Source organism: Xylocopa sonorina, chromosome 3, assembly GCF_050948175.1.
Source record: "Xylocopa sonorina isolate GNS202 chromosome 3, iyXylSono1_principal, whole genome shotgun sequence".
NCBI lineage: Eukaryota > Metazoa > Arthropoda > Insecta > Hymenoptera > Apidae > Xylocopa > Xylocopa sonorina.
The window spans coordinates 4168230-4187073 of NC_135195.1; the positions used below are offsets into that span (position 1 = coordinate 4168230).

At 29.1% G+C, this 18844-nt stretch overlaps 5 protein-coding genes across 5 annotated transcripts; 3 read left to right on the plus strand and 2 right to left on the minus strand.

Annotated features, from left to right (window-relative positions):
- Positions 1 to 258: 258 nt before the first annotated feature.
- Positions 259 to 2525, minus strand: LOC143422542 (GMP reductase 1). The gene is made up of 7 exons (XM_076893287.1): positions 2505 to 2525; positions 2277 to 2428; positions 1714 to 1833; positions 1219 to 1476; positions 919 to 1107; positions 608 to 810; positions 259 to 477 (listed from the first exon to the last, which is right to left on the minus strand). Exons 2-7 carry the CDS (start codon positions 2361 to 2363, stop codon positions 282 to 284), a joined length of 1053 nt encoding a protein of 350 aa, XP_076749402.1. The 5' UTR covers positions 2364 to 2428; positions 2505 to 2525; the 3' UTR covers positions 259 to 281.
- A 1045-nt stretch (positions 2526 to 3570) lies between these two features.
- LOC143422558 (cytochrome c oxidase subunit 4 isoform 1, mitochondrial) lies at positions 3571 to 5330 on the plus strand. Its single transcript, XM_076893307.1, has 4 exons — positions 3571 to 3635; positions 4260 to 4474; positions 4649 to 4841; positions 5069 to 5330. The coding sequence occupies exons 2-4, from the start codon at positions 4268 to 4270 to the stop codon at positions 5176 to 5178; spliced, it is 510 nt and encodes a 169-aa protein (XP_076749422.1). The 5' UTR covers positions 3571 to 3635; positions 4260 to 4267; the 3' UTR covers positions 5179 to 5330.
- A 1110-nt stretch (positions 5331 to 6440) lies between these two features.
- Positions 6441 to 11919, minus strand: LOC143422533 (terminal nucleotidyltransferase 4B). The gene is made up of 9 exons (XM_076893262.1): positions 11777 to 11919; positions 11283 to 11692; positions 10141 to 10311; positions 9554 to 9911; positions 9225 to 9371; positions 8753 to 8946; positions 8516 to 8669; positions 8266 to 8404; positions 6441 to 8142 (listed from the first exon to the last, which is right to left on the minus strand). The coding sequence occupies exons 1-9, from the start codon at positions 11810 to 11812 to the stop codon at positions 7943 to 7945; spliced, it is 1809 nt and encodes a 602-aa protein (XP_076749377.1). The 5' UTR covers positions 11813 to 11919; the 3' UTR covers positions 6441 to 7942.
- Positions 11920 to 12645: 726 nt separating this feature from the next.
- Positions 12646 to 15282, plus strand: LOC143422528 (gastrulation defective protein 1 homolog). Its single transcript, XM_076893253.1, has 3 exons — positions 12646 to 12784; positions 12844 to 14988; positions 15147 to 15282. Exon 2 carries the CDS (start codon positions 12860 to 12862, stop codon positions 14984 to 14986), a length of 2127 nt encoding a protein of 708 aa, XP_076749368.1. The 5' UTR covers positions 12646 to 12784; positions 12844 to 12859; the 3' UTR covers positions 14987 to 14988; positions 15147 to 15282.
- A 697-nt stretch (positions 15283 to 15979) lies between these two features.
- LOC143422543 (solute carrier family 35 member G1) lies at positions 15980 to 18705 on the plus strand. The gene is made up of 2 exons (XM_076893288.1): positions 15980 to 16289; positions 16607 to 18705. Exon 2 carries the CDS (start codon positions 16609 to 16611, stop codon positions 17653 to 17655), a length of 1047 nt encoding a protein of 348 aa, XP_076749403.1. The 5' UTR covers positions 15980 to 16289; positions 16607 to 16608; the 3' UTR covers positions 17656 to 18705.
- Positions 18706 to 18844: the final 139 nt, after the last annotated feature.

Here is an 18844-nt window from a genome sequence, read left to right on the forward strand (position 1 = left end):
TAGTAAAGCATGAGGCATTCATAAAGAGAATATAATTATAAGAATGAATTATTATTTAGTATTTGTGCTCTTAAGCGTCATTTTCTTTTAAAACTTTTGAGAATTCAAATACGACTTAAAATCCGCGTTCAAACATACGTACATCATATGTTAATTGTGTGAAGCTTTTAAATTTTTATACAAACATTATTTGCCAGCAAATAATACCATTCACCAATTGACCCAATAGGTAATCGTTTTTCTAAGTATGTATTAGAATATAATACGTAATTAGAAGAATTTCAAATTTCTGGTGGTGGGCCGTACATCGGGTTTAACTGTTGAGTGCAACGTATAAATGTAGCACGACGTGGTAATTCACGTAATCGTTCAGCTCCCGTATACGTACAAGCAGAACGTAAACCCCCCAATATGTCTAAAACAGTGTTTTCCACTGAACCTTTATAAGGTATTTCCACAGTTTTACCTTCTGATGATCTGGAAAAATTGGAAAGTAAAACAAAGCGCATTACTCTTACAATTGTGATTCACTTTTATCTATAGAACATAATGCTAAGAAGTTTGGTAAAACTTGTATTGAAATCTCTTAGACATTCTGTATACCAACCTATATTCAGCAACACCACCAGCATGTTTCCTCATTGCTGTATTTGAAGCCATACCATAAAAAAGTTTGTACATTTTTCCATTTTTCTCTATAATATCTCCTCCACATTCATCGTGCCCAGCAAACATACCACCTGCCATTACAAAATCTGCTCCAGCACCGAAAGCTTTTGCTATATCACCTGGACATGTACAACCACCATCCTAAAATAAAGTATACTTACTAATGGGATACTAGAAATTTCAATATCGCATATTTATGGTAATGGAATCAGATAAATAATATACAAAATGTAATATATGATTATTTACAGATATAATATGTCCTTTCAAGCCATGAGCAGCGTCTGCACATTCAATTACAGCACTTAATTGTGGGTACCCTACACCAGTCTTCATTCGCGTAGTGCACACAGACCCAGGACCAATTCCAACTTTTATTACATCAGCTCCAGATAGTATTAATTCTTCTACCATTTCTCCAGTAACCACATTCCCTGCCTGTAGTGGTAGTAATTAATCTTTACTTTTAAATGTAAGGTGCATATTAGTACTAATAAGCAATCAAGTGATTCATTGAATTTTTCCTTTAACATCAATATGATCACTTACAATTATTGTGTGATTAGGAAACTCTGCTCTCACTTTCCTAACATATTCTATAAAATGCTGTGAATATCCATTAGCAACATCTAAACAAATAAAAGACAATTCTGGTACAGCTGTTAGAACATTAGATAGCCGTTCAAAATCTTCCTTTCCCGTGCCAGAACTAGCAGCTACATTTTTAAGGCACTCAGGATTTTTCGTAGCAAAGTTTTTCCAGTCCTCCAATGAATAATACTTATGAACAGTTGTAAACAGGCCATGCTAAAAAGTAACAAAGCTGTTACAAGTATCTTTTCTCTCATTTCATATCAAGTAATGTAATTACATTAAAGTAGAACTCCAATGTAACTATATTGATAGATCAAATACTTAGACCATTCATATAACAAGAGTTCACTAATTTCATCAACTATTCATAATTCTGTGCTCAAATAATTGTAATTCATATACAAATAAATGAATTTGAAAAAATTCATAATAGTTTTATGAAAAATATACCTTGGATAAAGCTTTAGCCATTTCAAACGTTCCTACTGTATCCATATTCGAAGCCATTACAGGTATTCCCTTGTAATTTTGTTTTGAATTACGAAAAGTAATTTCTCTGAACAAATCGACCTAAAATTGTAAGAAGTTTTCCTTTTATTAATACAATATTTAGGGAACATTCAAAGTACAAAATTAATATAAGGGAATAGATATCTTCACGCTAAATTGAATCATATAAATGAAAACTTAACTATTTTCTACTAAAGTGCAAATGTATACATTTTTTACATATTATTAAATTTATTGTTTCATTAATAGATATAGAAATAATTGAAGCTTTAAAGATAATAGGATATTTTTTGCCCAAGAAGAACAATTTTTTAAGACAATTCTTGTTATGCGCATATAAAGGAAAAAATATGTTCTTAAAAGCTAACATTGCGAAACAAAACGTAGACTGTATTATAATTTTAAATTATATTGGCTACATGTAAAATTGCACTAGATTCCATACAAGAAAAAAAGGCGATAGATTTGTGCAAATCTTTATAAATGATAAGAATATTACTTACATCGGATCTGCTTTTCAACGTACTCCTTTTCGGCCGTAATAAAACGTCCTTAAAATCTAATTTGATGTCGTTAATAATATTAGGCATTTTAAGCGATTTTTTTTCACCGACTTCACTTAACTTCACTTTTAGCAGACGACGTGGACCCACTCCTGTCGAGAAATAAAGATCATATGAGCATGTAGTGTCGCGATAATACATATATGCACTTGAAATAATAAAAGTTACCAATAAGATTGCAGCAAGTATTATAGCACTTACACGAGCAATAAAAAATGATTAATAGCAAGAAACGTGACAGTTGTGTGCGGAATTTCAGATTTCCAATGGCATCTATTATTAAATTCTCGCATATAATTGAAATGTTTTGTACTACATTTAAGATTTGGTAATTTTCTTCCTCACGCGTTAAATGAACTCACCTATACGTATCGGCACGCGCCTTTTAATTATAAAAAGTGTAGCTCGATAAAGGAAACTTTTATTGCAATCTAAACCACTTGCATTTTTGTCAAAGCTATTGGTTTCTTGTTGCGATCTTTATTGCTACATCGACATAACTGTTGCTAAGCGAGTCAACAGAAATTTGCTTAGGAAATAGCTATATTTATATCTTAAACTTTTTATATATTTTCGAATTTTTTAATATTCATATTGTAGATAAAAAGATTATAATTGTGATACATATTTCATTTAAGCAAATGTACGTAATATTTCGAAAATAATAATTATTATTACTTAAGTAATGCAGAATTACGATCGCATAATTATAATATGATGATCGGCCGTGATTTATAACTTATTTAAAAAGGTACTTGCATATCGCTTTTATATATGTACATAAATTTAATTTACACTAATGAAATATGATTAATGCTTCAAACATTAAATTTAACTTAAATAAAACAGTATTTGCACATATTGTAAGTATACATACCATCAGTGTAATACAATTTGACATTTATCTAATCTATGAAAATTAAATGAAATTTAATGGTAATGAAATTAAATTTTTTCTACATTTTTGGTCGAAAATTATATATAATTTTTTATAAGAAACGAAAAGTTTTATTAAAAAATTATCTACTTTAAAATAATTAGAGAATACCTTAGGTTATATTTTAATTAGTATAATAATCGCTACTATTTAAAAACCGATTGTTAAGGGACAACTTGTGTATCGATAGTTTAAAATTCGACATCTGTATATTATATATTACGTATAGATGTACACGGATATGTAGTAGGCACACATATGTATACGCATGTAAGTGAAGTATTTGAGAACTGTGATCGAACTGTGACCTAACTGCGCTAGTAGCCATTTTATTTCTTCTAGAGTTGGAGCTGGTGAGAACAGTAAGTTTTTACACAATTTAAGCACTGAATTATAAGTTGTTTTTATTAATATTGAGCAACACATTGCCGTTATTATAAGATGGTTCGCTAATTGTAAAAAATCCAAATGTATTTCAGTCTGTCAGTTAAATTATTTTGCGAAATATACTCTGTTAGGTAACTAGTGAACACGACAGTCAATATGTAACATTACCTAAAAGTCAACAATTTTGCTAAATTTACTTAACACATTAAAGAAGTGTCTATAGACACCTTCCACAATTTTCTGTGATAAAATTTATATCGATATTTTCAAATCAATACCCTGTCACAATAGTTTTGCATTACATGCTCAACTGAGGTGATATTGTAGTCATATTACTTTTATATATATTATACATACATAACTAATAATTATTATATTTCCTACTAATGAAATTACTATATGTGATGTTTTATAAGTCATATAGAAATTGTACTATCATAAGAAAGCCATAACTCTCAATAAATGATGAAACAGACAGATTTAATTAATTCTTTTGAGGAAATTAATTCTTTAACATTACTTGTGATGAGTAGGAAGAAAAATTGAATGTTTTAATTTCTTTTACTTATTATATTTAACATTCCTATGTATAATTTCAGCACACACAATGGCGAATAGGGTATTGCTATTAGGTTTAAAGCAAAACATACCAGTATGTGCTCGTGGAATGGCAAGTCTGCCTCAGCCTCTTGTTGAGAGAATTGGAAATAGGGATGTAGTAGGTTATGGATATAACGGAGAGGAAAGTTACTTAGATCGAAGTGACTTTCCTATGCCTGCAATTCGCTTTAAACCAAATACCCCAGACATAATGGTAATTATTTTTAAGTATTTCGCAACAAATCCATACCTTAATTATATAGTTCTACACTACATAACAACTTTTTAATTAATGATGTAATACATAGATAATAATTTTTCATTCTCTAATAATCTTATATTAAATGGGCATTAAATTTGAGAAGTCTTTACATTGTCCTTTACATAGGCTTTACGAGAAAAAGAAAAAGGTGATTGGAAGAAGTTATCGATAGATGAAAAGAAAGCATTATATCGAGCTAGTTATCGTCAAACATTCAGTGAATTTCAAGCCCCAACTGGAGAATGGAAGGGACACTTTGGGATAGCACTTATAGGTGTAGCTTTTAGTATTTGGATGTACATGTTTTTCAGAACATACGGTGAGTTTTATTAGGGATAAAATATATAGAAATAATATTTTTGTTTATACACATTGCAAAAATTGAAAAATCTTACATATTAAAATTATTTTAAATTTTAAGAAAAATGGATATTTATGTCAACATATACATACAAAAAATAAATTTATACAAGAACAAGAATAGGGTTTATATTATGATATTTTTCTAAAACTATTTTGTAGCTCTTATGAAAATTTATCTTACAGCATACCCACCATTACCAGAATCATTTAATGAAGAAAACAGACTCGCACAATTGGAACGTATGCAGTTACTTCAAATCAACCCTATTACTGGAATTAGTGCTAAAAAATAAGCCTAATTTACTTACATTTAAAAATATAGCAAAAAATGCAGCCTGTTATACAGCAAGCATAACGAACACATTCTGTATAATATTAGTAGGAAAAGATTTGAATACATTAAAAGTGTTATTCTTAAAATAAAGATATAATTATATGAATATAATATTATTTTTACCCCTATCCTAAAAAAATTTGTTTTGACTCATTACTTTCTATAATTAAAATTATAACTTTAATATACATATACTCTTCTTGAACATTTTTTTGATCCACTAATATGCATACATACAAAAGAAAGAAATAGATGTAATTGGAATCGTATAATCTGTCATATTAATAAGTCTAAATTATGAAAAAATGTTTATTACATGCCATATAAATAATTACCATCATACTTATTTTTTAGAATAAAAACTCTTACTGTTTCGATATTGTAATATCTATATTTCAATACAAGTTCCTCAAATGAAATATTTTTTATCTTTCACGTGTGTATAAAAAAATTTTGTTTCAAGTGCATAATTTTTTCACAGAAGTGAAGAAAAATAAACCAATTTGATTAGAAAGAGCTTAAAGTTATTTAATTTCTCAATGCATAGGTCCTCTTAATCACTTTTAATATCTCTATTTTAGAAATAGAAAATACATAACTATAACTATCTGTATAATTTATCATGATTTTTTAAGTGTCAAACTTGCAAATATGATTTTAAATATGTTTCAGCAGTTTAAAAATTTGTTAAGTATTATTCTGTGCTATAAATTACTAAAAACAAAATTTAACTATATTCGAATATAAAGATAACGACAATGACTCAAAAAGAACCTGTTATCATTGTTTATTAAATTTCCAATGTGGTAGAGTGTTTTACATTTTTAAATAAATTTTAAAAATAGGTAAACATATATAGGTATATACGTATATATATACATATGTAATAAATTGTCAATAATAAAATTTTACGTATATTTGATCCCTAATTAAAGAAATTGTAATCATTTTTGCAGACTAGTTAGCGGTATTAACAACAACAATAGTAATAGTAATTATACAGATTTAAGAGCGTATGTTCCATATTTTACTGTCACATACATACATATATCATATATAAATGGATACATATATGTATATGTATGTAGTAACCAGCAATTGACATTCTAATTATAAAATTGAATCACAGTTTATAATGTTATCCATGAACAATGTTAAATAATATACAGAATACTGCGCATGAAGTAAAAAGTTTGAAAGGAGACTGAATACCAGCATTACTTTTTGTCGTTGCACTCGAATTTAATAGGAGACACTGGTTGAATTATATTACAAATTGTATTAACACAAAATGCAATTCGGACAAAGACTCTTAATTAGTAAACATTTGCTATGTTTTACGCAGTTATTTTTTTCTCTTTTTCCTTTTTTTGAATAACATTTTGAGGAACAAAAACTTGTATTTGAACGGAATGTAATTTTTAGTAATAAATTAAGACACAATTTCACAAATACATTTGGAGTTTTCAATGATACAAAGGCCTTCTGCGTATTGTCACATACAAAATTTTTTGAAATGTTGCTCAGATTTTAAATAGAACATGTTTAAATGCAATGTCTGATTCGTGCATTAAATTCATGTAACATTTGACCATGATGCATATGCTTACTATTATTTCCATAATATAAAAATAATGTATTATATTCGTTCGAGGGAGACTAAAAATTACAAACTAGTGTTACGAAATCAGCAGTTCGGTATAAAAAGTAAAGCATTATGCACAATTACGACTTTAAAGAACACAGTGTAAAAACTTAAAGTGTATTTTTTTTCTTTTTATCAATGAGTTAGTATTTTCAAAAATATTTGTTTATTCAAAATTTGTTGATCATCAGCACACGAACTTATAACTTTATTAGAATCCGAAAGATATATCAAAACATTTTCACAATAGTATTGGATTTACATAATACAGAGAAAGAAATGGATAATTCTCATATATACATGGATTGATCCATGATTTCAAATGATAAAATTATTATAATAAACACTAGTTTTAGATATACATGTACAAAATAAAAAAAATTTAGTAGGTAACTCTTAGACTTATTTTTCTATGCTCGATAATATATATTACAATATGTACAATAGGTAAGTCCCAATATCACCAATTTTTCTGTCACCCCTTTGTTATAAGAATATAGTTCCATATAGAAAACTAAGTCTTTATCATCATTATTAGAGCTTGTTTTACAACTTCATGAAATCTTTAAGAAAACTGCACTGTAAATAATCTTTGTATATATCGTTCGTATTATATAAATGTATTACAATGAGTTTACCGTGATTATGAACACAATTGCTATTTTCAAGATTGCGATAAATTTATAACTTTTTAAACGATAAGTAATAAAAGTATTATACATCTCTTAAACGTTATTTGTAATATGTGCAGTAATGCAAAAAATTAAAACTAAACTAATCTATATTACAATTCTGTACGTCTTTGGTATGTAAATTTTCGTACAGAAAAAATAAATGTTTCTGATGAACTGAAGAACTTAATTACACTGAGGCCACATTTTTGTCCATGTAAAGAAAAAAAAAAGAAATTAGTGAGTTTGTCAACTCCACATCATTATAGACACTGAGCCCCTTTAAACTGGAAAAGATAATTTAGTTGCGTGATGAATGTTAATCAATGTCTCTTCACCACACGATTATGATATTGAGCTCTCTACTTAAGTGTGAAACAAAGTCCAACGTTATTTTGCACGTTTCATCACCGTACACAGTCTCCGGTGCCACGAGGTGTAATGCACGGTTTTTTTCGTTTGACGGTTTGTGATCTTGAGCTTGGACTGTGACTATTATTATTACTACCATTACTGTGAAGAGAGTGTTTTGCTTTACTTTGTCCACCTATATTATTGTTTATTCCACGATGCTGATAATTGCCTCTAGAACTGTGATTGTGATTACCTATAATGAATAATACGTTTTTGAATCATTGTATATTTTGAGACCAAAGTTAGGTTAAGTTTAATGAAATTGGACAGCTGACACAGCGTAGTGTTTAAATGTGAAAAAAATACAATTGCATACCATGACCAGCTCCTTTATATGACTTTTTCCACTGTGAATGATGGTGATTATGCTGATTGTTATATATATGCCTTTCTTTACTTCTGTCTTCTCCTTTTCCACCAGTATTAGGAGAATTGCCACGACTACATTCAGAATCCTAATACCATTGAAATTATGTATTGAAAATAATTCAAAATTATTTATGATCAATTTATAGCAACTTATTTTTTTTTTCTTTTTTGCATATCAGTAAATTATAATTTTATACCGTATCACTAGCTGGAGCTGACAGTGTCGATGCATCAGATCCAGTAGAACTTGACAATGAATCTACCTCACTCAAAGGTAGTGGGAATGTTTCTTTAATCCATTTGCGATATTCTATTACTTCATCCGTTACACGAATTATTCTTCCTAGTATACTGCACAAGACAGATTTTTAAGAGAGTGGTTTGACATAAAACCATAAAATATACAAACATGTGAAAATTATAGGTAACCTTACCTTACTTTATTTGCATCGTTAACTAAAATATTTAAAGGACTAACAGCTTGCGAAAGGATATAGTAAGCCCAATCAAATGCATCTTTTACGTACAGAGCACCGTAACTACTACGACCGATATCATTTCCAGGTGTAAGTGGATCTTCTATGCATAATAAGGAAGGTCGATGACCATCTATCATATCTCTTTGAACCTAAAATTTATGCGAGTTGTACCGATTAATTCCTTTACAAATAAAATAAACACTTATAATTTTTCAATTTTTCACGAATAAAATTGATAAATTCTCATAGATATTTATTTTTGTACCTTGTTTTGAAATTTGCATATGACAAAAACATAAATGTTCAAAATAATTTTATTCGTTTATAACAATTAATAAAAAATAATATAGACAACATTTATTTCATATACCATTTTGTCAGATGTATAATTTGCATAGGATCACTATTTCACGTAGATATACCTTACCTCTTCTTTTGATATGTAAGTACCACCATCTTTTACACGAATTCCTGTTTTAACATAATTAAATTTCCTACCATATAATTCCAAAAATTCTATTAGCAGCACCCCAAGATTAGCATTCGAGCAATAAGCATTTTGCCTAGGATGTAACTGAAATAAAAATTTATTTATATGGCAGAAATATTCATTGTAGACAAATCACTACATAAACAGGGACATAATAAATTTTATTGAATATTTTAATATTATACTTTTTGTATGTCACAATTATGTAAGTTTGTTTAATAATCTTTATTTAAATATAGCTTGGAACACTAGTGCTATTATTTTACCTGTAAAAAACTGATAGTCATAAGTATTAAACTGTAGGAGGAAATTCCACCAGTAAATACTTCATTCAGGTCTCTTTGTAACAAAAATTGTTTTAATACCATAACTAATTTCTCCAATACTGGAAATCGCTTCTTAAAAGAATTAATCAATTCTGCAGATTTAACACCGTTATTCATATTAAAACTGATATCCACTTTAATTTCAGTTTCTTTATCAGTTAATTTGACAATTGGAACGCTAGCTTTGTCCAAGACTTTAATAGAGGATGGTTCAGCAATATTTTGATCCAATAAAGCACGTTCCAATGTACGTAATGGAAGATTTGTCCACATTCCTATTACTACTAAATCAATATCACTGGAAAAAGGAACAAACTTTATGCATTTAAAGAATCTAATGAAAGAAGGAATTTAATAACATGCATAAAATATTAATCAATATTACTATGTTAAAAATAGATTTTTTATTATTTAATACTGTTCAATACATCTAAGAATTTTTAATATTGATTCAAAGTATCTATATATAGTCAATGTAAACATATTATTAAATATATTCTGTTTTAAATATGTACACTAATACGTACCTTGTAGGTAAATATAAACCAGTGCGAAAGCTGCCAAATATTTCAACCTTAGAATCTGGCCACAGATCATATATTACTTGTTCTATCCTTTTGACAACACGCATTCGTAAACTATGCTCTTCATTAGAGGGGTACATATAAGTAAAAAAATCTTCAATTTCTTCATGTAATCTAAATATAAAAATATAATCCATCGAAAATAATTTTATACTCATCAACATTCAAGATACTATTGTACATAAGGATATTAAAAGTATGTATGCATTGATCATTTTAACTATATAAATTATTTAACATTAACTTTATATGATTAACTATTACTAATTTGTCCTCCATACTCCTTATCTTCTATTCTCCCTTACTACTAATAATGTTATTTAAATTTGTTCCAATCTTCTAACTTTTGCAACTAATTTTTAAAGATGGAAAGAATATTTCTTTCCAATAAATAATACCAGTGATAGTAAATCAGTAAACAATGAACCTGTTGTTTTATGTTTTAAAGCAAACAAATATTAAATTTCCATTTTGTTTCATATTCACTAATTATAAATAAGAAATAAGACTCTTAAAGGAAAGGCTTTCAGAATTGATCATTTCTTTGAAATCAAAATACACGCACAAAACTAAATGAACTTTTAAATATTTTTTACAGCAAAAAAAAATATTTTCTACATAAATTCTTAGATGTACATACAGACATTTGCACATTGAATAAAAAAAAGTTAAAAATCTACAAAATTTGACTGAATATTTAGAACAGGAAAATAATAGTTTATTTACAGATTACTGTAAATACAAACATAAATGAGTGTATTATATAAACATCCACGTGTGTTTACAAAATCATTATATTAGTAAAGATGAAAAATGTGTCGGTAAAGTTTTGCAAATGCTTTAAAAATGAAGCCACCACAAATTGTTATCCCTTGAAATACGCAGCGATCATTGGAAAGAAGACGGTAAATTCCCGTTTATAACGTATCTAATTACAAAGGGAGCTTACGTGCTATACCCTATTTGTAAACGAGCGTGCAGACCACATAACCTTAATCATGCCCATATGGACAACGTACGTAATCAGGTAATAAGTTGATCTTTAAAAGGCAAATAATAAATTAACAATGGATAAGACGACTTACCCGATGACTCCTTTTGAGTAATGTTTATTGGGTACGCGCCACGGACAGCCACCGTATTCGCCAACTAAGGCATCGTAATTGTAGTTCATGCCATAGGTACTAGCACGATTATCACCTTTCCTACGCGACGGATTATAATAGCTGTTGCAAGTATTATGTTGCATGCGGTCACCCATTCGAGAATTAAGAGAATCCAAGGATATGAAGTCTTGTTGTAGCTTCACACCCATCACATTTGAAGACGAGTCGTTCTTTAACGTTAAGATATCCAGCCCTTTCTCAGCTTCCCAAATGTGTAACCACAAATCCTTAGCGGGGCCGAACTGCTCCGGTTGATACCAACCGATAGTCGGATCCATTAAATAGTTCTCGATTCTGTATCTCACGATTAATGGTCCTTGCGCACTACACTACAATTCCAATCTTAATTCAACTTTAATTGAAAAATTGTCTGATTTATTGTAACCTGCGAACACTATGAAATTCATACATACGACCAATGAGTAACAGCATTTCAGAAGGAACTTCATATACCGTTGTATATGAGCATAGAGTAATGAAGATACTTGAACAGTTTGCTCCTGCAGATGGCATTATTACCTACGCACCTGGGAATAAGCATAGTTTCTGAAAATTCGGTTAAAAATAAAAACTTTACATGTTACTAAATTAATCTTATGCTGGCATACGAGAAGTAAACAAACAGGTAATTTAAATTGCTTCTGCGTATTACTTTGATTCTTTAAGCGTGATGTAAAAATACAATATTATGTAAATATGTATGAAAAACACACATGCGTTAAAAAAAATCTTCGATTTCTTGTTTACCTTAACGTTTGAAAATGTGTGTAAGCGGTTGTTGCTAGAACTGTGATATCGAACATGCGAATATTCTACATCAGAAGACAAAGTAAAACCTGAATTAGAAGTTTTTTAATAAACTAGTTTAGCTACTGAATCAACAAGTAATTTTAACAAACTTTATATATAATAAGTTTGAAAGAACCGAATAAAAATTATTGATCTTAAATTCAATGTATAATGGACAATTTTGTTTGTACTTTAAGTTGTAAATAACTAAACTTCATAACAGTTCAAGTGATGCAGCACTACTTATTTAATGACGTTTATTAATATAGTTATACTTTATTAAATTCTAATTTTAAATCTTTTAATTTCAAATCTATAACTGTACAAATTTTCGATATCACTAGGAATTAAAATATCTTATCGACTATTGAACTTAGGACCAATAGTTATTAATGTATTTCATTTAGTATTTTATATTTCTCTAACTATAATCGTAATGTACTGTAATGCGTATAATTTAAAAATTATATTCGATTTGTAATATGAATGATACATCCTATACAGAGAAATCCATGGAAAAAGGAATTGGTATTGGCAAGAGTTCACACGGATTATACTCATTGCTTGTCAGGCGTCACGCTGCCCCCTATCAAGTGTTGTCAGAAATATAGGATTTCAGCACAAGGCAAAAGGTATATACGTTTCTTTATTACCACAAAATTGTGCGTATTAATTTATATTAATTTTACAGTTAATTGTGTATAATCATGAATATGAAAAAGGTTATAACCTTTGGCAAAATTAGCAAAGATTTAAATCAAGAGACAGCTGAAAATACAGAACCTGTAAGTTCTGGATTTGGTACGTTTGGTAAAAAATCAGTGGAAATTAACGTGACAAAGATTAACGAGATCAAACCAGAAGACGAGGAAGAGACTGAAAATTTGAAACAAGTCATGGGCATAACAGGCTTTGGTAAAAAAGCTAAATCTTTTGATGTACAAGAAATGTTGGAGAACATTACAAAAACTATTAACAGTAATAAAGTATCTGCCGAAAAAATGAAATATGGCAAGAAAGAGAGCAAAAATCAGAAAGTTATAGAACAATCTGACAGAGAAGTAACGAGAATTATTGATGCTACTGATGACGCGCGTTACAGCAAAACAGAAGGCACTCACGCAACACGCGTCTCTCACGACAGACATGCCAACTTACAAAAAATGCAAGCGCAAATGTCAGACGCCGACAGCGCTCCTACCGACAGTGCTCTGAGTACTTCCTCTCATCTGTGTCCACGAATACAAAATACCATTGATTTAAAAGATATGGTACAGATGACAAAAGTAAAACATAAAGATGATGATGATGAGGATGATGATGGTAATAGTGACGAAGACAATAAGGAATCTGACACAGAAGAGGAACCACAATTGATAGATAAAATTCCATGCAGTCATGAAGTTACAATGACACATGGGACAAAGGCAGTAACTGCTATCGCAGCTGACCCTTCTGGAGCAAGATTGGCCTCTGGTTCTATTGATTACGATGTATGTTTCTGGGATTTTGCTGGAATGGACTCAACTATGAGAAGTTTCAGAACCTTACAACCTTGTGAAAATCACCCCATCAAATGTTTACAGTACTCAATGACTGGTGATGTTATATTAGTTATATCAGGTTCTGCGCAAGCAAAAGTTTTAGACAGAGATGGTTTTGAAAAATGTGAAACAGTTAAAGGTGATCAGTATATAACTGATATGGCCTGTACTAAAGGTCATACAGCAGGATTAAATAGTGGTTGTTGGCACCCATTCACAAAAGAAGAATACCTCACTTGTTCACAGGATAGTACATGTAGAATATGGATTTTATACAGACCACGAGCACATAAACATTTGATAAAGTGTAGAGCACAAAACGGAGTTAAAACTGTACCAACTACATGTGGTTATAGTAGAGAGGGTAATGTAGTGGCTTGTGGTTGCATAGATGGTTCTGTACAAATGTGGGATCATAGAAAGAACTTTGTTAATCCATCGCTGATCCAAAGGAATGCACATGCACAGGGTGCTGAGATATCAAGCTTAAGTTTTTCATATCTTGGACAAATGCTTGCTACTAGAAGTTGTGATGACACTTTAAAACTTTGGGATTTAAGAGCATTTAAATCACCTATCTTTGAAGCAAAAAATTTATATTCTAGGTATGATACAACTGACTGTATGTTTAATCCAGATGATTCGATTCTTATTACAGGAGAGTCCGTGAGTAAGGGTCAAAGCATGGGTAGAGTTCTTTTTTATGATACAAAAACCTTTGATCTTGTTAATGAAATAAGTGTGACAAACTCACATGTCATTAAAACGTTATGGCATCCAAAATTAAATCAAATATTTGTTGGCTGTGGAAATGGAATAGTTAAAGTATATTATGATTCAAAGAAGAGTTTGAGAGGTGCTAAATTATGTGTTGTAAAAACGCATCTTAAACAAAAGCACATAGAGGTAATGTCAACTCAACAAATTATTACACCACATGCACTACCATTGTTCAGACAAGACAGGCCAAAGTCAGTTCGTAAGCAAATGGAGAAAGATCGTTTGGATCCAGTTAAATCAAGGCGGCCAGATTTACCGATTACTTCTGGTCAAGGTGGGAGGGTTGCATCTTCTGGAGGTACACTTAGTTCTTATGTAATACGAAATTTGGGACTTAGCAAGAGGATAGAAGATGATCAAGATCCACGAGAGGCTATTTTGAAATATGCAAAAGTAGCAGAAGAAAATCCATACTGGATTGCTCCAGCATATAAGAAAACACAACCACAAACAATATTCCAAACAGATGAACAGGATGGTGCACCAAGTGCGAAAAAACAAAAATCATAAAGGTTTTGTATAAACTTTTATATATTGTAAAATATTCATTAAGAATGCTTTATGTATAAGTATATATAAATAGTATAAATATATATTGTTAAACAAAATAAATTACATTTAGACAATAATGTTTAATATATGAATTAAATTGAATTACATATCCTTGCAGAAAGCACACACTAAAGAAGCGCTGCTATGATTTTGCTTTAATACAATATGATTCATTCATAATCTAAGTTATCTTTATCTGGTAAATGGTTAATAATTTTTTATTTTTTATTTGCAACTTCAACTTTTTACTTTAAATGTATCGAACAACGAGGTACGCTATTTTATTTATTTATTAACAATCAATAATGGTTTAATTTATTACATAGTACTGTAATATTACTAATCAACTTCCCAAGAAATGTTATATTTAAAATGATAGTATATGCTATGATAAAATTATGTGCACTATCAATCAAATGGACCATGGTGAACTAGGGACATTTTTCAATACGAGAAGGAGGTCTGCATACTTCCCGGTAAATACATCTATTTTCAGATTTTATAGTAACAAAGAAATGTATTTGCTTTACTCTATATTGAAATCCTATATTTTTGGTAACAGCAAAGAAGGACATTTGATTGTATAGTGATTAATTCGTGTACTCTCTTGCGAACGTGGGTTCCGTTTTTGGGAAATATCCCTATATAATAAGAGTACAGGATTGAACAAACATGAAACCTAAATAAGATCAACTCCACCCATTTTTACTTTGCCGCGATATTCAAATGATAATAACTTTTTTTTTAACTTAAATATTATTTTTTATGTTCCTAAATATCTGTTATTACGTTTATGGATGTTACTTGATATTTCACCTTGTATATTTTTCTTCTCCAATTTTTGTCGAATTTACAGAACAAATTTTTGACAGAATAAGCTTTACTTTTCTTTATTGGAATCACTTATTAAATAACAGTCCTTTAAAATTAATGTACGTAATATAAATTACATTTATATCGGGTATTCTTTCAGATATATGTATTCATCATGTGAATGTTAGCTTTCAGTTGCGTCCAAACACGAGTTGCTTACTTCATGCGAATAACCCAACGTGATCTTTGAGCTAAAAAAAATCGGCAATCAAAATAAAATGTGAGGAATATATCAATGGCAATGAATGAGAATGTGTTATCAACGCACCTAATATAATTTAGTTTTCTAAATAATTTATCAATGTACTATATTAATTATTTATAGCATAATTTTAATAGTACATTTATGCACATGCTATTTTAATCATTTACTAAATCTATTACACAGGTAAATTATAACATTTGATAATATAAGGTCAATTATAAATAGTGTTATTATTATAAAATGATCTTATTTTTATATGATCAAATATATTTAAATATATTTCAACAGTAAATTATTTTTAACTATATTCAGTGAGTAATTTGTTTTTAGCATGTTCAGTTATTAATTAAATTACTAATTTCGAAATATTTCGAATATTTGATATCACATTTTTAACAGTATATTACTTATCTGATTATTTCTTATGTTTATTTATATTTTCTATTGATGTTTAAAATATCCATACATTTCAAATATTAAGATGTTTCAATTTTTTTCAGACATGTCGGAGCATGTTGAATTACAACATTTAGTTGATGGTGACATTGAAAGTAATGCAACAACGCAACAAAAGAAATGTTCAGTTTTAATATGCAAATCGTGCCCTTACCTTGGTCTGATACTTGCAACATTATCATCATTATTTTTCTCATTATGCAGTGTTATTGTAAAAGGTTTAGTCGAAGTAAATCCAATGGAATTGGCAGCATTTCGATTCGTGGGTGTATTATTACCAGCAATACCAATTGTAATATATAAGGGAGAACATCCATTTCCTAAAGGGCGTAGATTAATGCTAATATTAAGAAGTTTTGTGGGGACCACTGGCCTAATGCTAAGCTTTTATGCATTTCGGCATATGCCATTAGCTGACGCATCTGTTGTAGTATTTTCTGTTCCTGTATTTGTAGCTATATTTGCAAGAATATTTCTGAAAGAGCCTTGTGGGTTATTTAATGTTATTACAGTCTGTTTGACTTTGGTTGGTGTAATTTTAATAACACGTCCACCACTTATTTTTGGACATACTGTAGAGTCACTTTCAGATGGACATGTAAAAACACAACATGCTGATCTATGGGGTGCTGTAGCAGCTTTCTCTGCAACTCTCTTTGGTGCAAATGCATATGTTTTATTAAGAGCTTTGAAAGGCCTTCATTTTTCTGTAATTATGACAAACTTTGGATCATTTGCTTTAATTCAGACGATAGTCATATCTTGGGCTATAGGTGCACTTTGTTTACCTAGATGTGGGACTGACAGACTTTTAGTTGTTGCACTTGCCCTTTTCAGTTTTGGGGGACAAATACTACTAACATTAGCTCTACAAATGGAACAGGCAGGACCAGTTGCAATAGCAAGATCAGCAGATATAGTTTTTGCCTTTTTTTGGCAAGTTTTATTTTTCAATGAGATACCAAACCCTTATTCAGTAGGAGGAGCAATTGTAGTCACAAGTTCAGTTTTATTAACAGGATTAAGAAAGTGGGCTCTTTCATTACCAGAAACATCTAGTGTTAAAAAATCTTTGGGTATTTTGGTAATGTAAATTATATATTAGAGAAAGAGTAATATAAGTATACAAATGCATTATATTATTTTCTTAAAAAATATCGTTTTCATAATAATAGTTTCAATAGAAGAAAGTTGCTTATATAGATGTAATTTTGGCCTATAAACAAATTACTTAAAGTAAAATAAAGTTTATACGCATATATATAAATTTCTGAAATTTTACGCAACCAAATTGCTTCAAATATAAGAGTGCCATTATATTTATTATATATAATAAAAATTCACTTAGTATGAATATATTATGAAACATAAAGTAAATTAATTTACAGACTTATCAATTATTTACAAGTGATCCTCATACTTTAATATTGATAAATAGTAAATACAAACTATACAAAAGGTTCTATTACGAAAAATATTTCACCTAATTAACTTATAGAGATATGATTAGATTATCAATAAAAATTGATGAACTGTACTTTTTAGAAACTTTTTAGAAACACTAGTGCGTTAAATTTCATGATAAGCATTTATGAGATTCTTTCTTTATGACTTTTGCCTGAATGAAAGTATAATTACTTTTAATAAAAAGTAATAATTATAATAATAAAATTGTTTTAGACAATGATCTTGCTAAACTCCATGGGACTTCTTAATAAACACTTTTCACAATGTATCAGTTTATTAACATATTTAAAAATAGCAGCTTTTGCATGATTCCTTTACAGACTATAACATTTTCCTAAGAAACTGTTTATTATAACTACAAATTCTAGTCCAAAACACAGTATTAAAAGAAACTTTTCATAGATATTTTATAAATTCATGTAAGTTTGCTATTTATAAGTCTGTTTAAATTCTATGTATGTTAAAATATGTATATTACAAAATTCGTTTTTGTATACCACCTGTACTATACATGCATAAACTAACAAAACACTCTCTTATACTTTGTAATACTTTATCATCTAGTCAAATCTTATGTACATATAAATACTATAATTTAATTAAAATGAAATTTTAAGCAGTGCACAAATTCAAAGTATATAAGTTTGTGATAAAGAAAGTGTACTATATTTAACATTTACATATTGTATAGAATAATTATTAAAATGATAAATTTTTGTTATTATTTATATCAAATCTATAGAGATTCAGCTACTACAAAATTATAAATTAAAAGTACATTTGTAAACTTATAATATATACAATTTAATATCATT

Coding starts and splice junctions, on each gene's coding strand:
- LOC143422528 (XM_076893253.1), top strand. CDS start 12,860: ATGAATATGAAAAAGGTTATAACCTTTGGCAAAATTAGCAAAGATTTA.
- LOC143422542 (XM_076893287.1), bottom strand. CDS start 2,363: ATGCCTAATATTATTAACGACATCAAATTAGATTTTAAGGACGTTTTA. Junction 1,834..2,276: donor CGTTGAAAAGCAGATCCGAT/GTAAGTAATATT, acceptor TTACAATTTTAG/GTCGATTTGTTCAGAGAAAT. Junction 811..918: donor TGAAAGGACATATTATATCT/GTAAATAATCAT, acceptor ACTTTATTTTAG/GATGGTGGTTGTACATGTCC.
- LOC143422543 (XM_076893288.1), top strand. CDS start 16,609: ATGTCGGAGCATGTTGAATTACAACATTTAGTTGATGGTGACATTGAA.
- LOC143422533 (XM_076893262.1), bottom strand. CDS start 11,812: ATGAAGTTCCTTCTGAAATGCTGTTACTCATTGGTC. Junction 10,312..11,282: donor TACTCAAAAGGAGTCATCGG/GTAAGTCGTCTT, acceptor TTTTATATTTAG/ATTACATGAAGAAATTGAAG. Junction 9,372..9,553: donor TGACTATCAGTTTTTTACAG/GTAAAATAATAG, acceptor TTTTTATTTCAG/TTACATCCTAGGCAAAATGC.
- LOC143422558 (XM_076893307.1), top strand. CDS start 4,268: ATGGCGAATAGGGTATTGCTATTAGGTTTAAAGCAAAACATACCAGTA. Junction 4,475..4,648: donor CAAATACCCCAGACATAATG/GTAATTATTTTT, acceptor TCCTTTACATAG/GCTTTACGAGAAAAAGAAAA. Junction 4,842..5,068: donor CATGTTTTTCAGAACATACG/GTGAGTTTTATT, acceptor TTTATCTTACAG/CATACCCACCATTACCAGAA.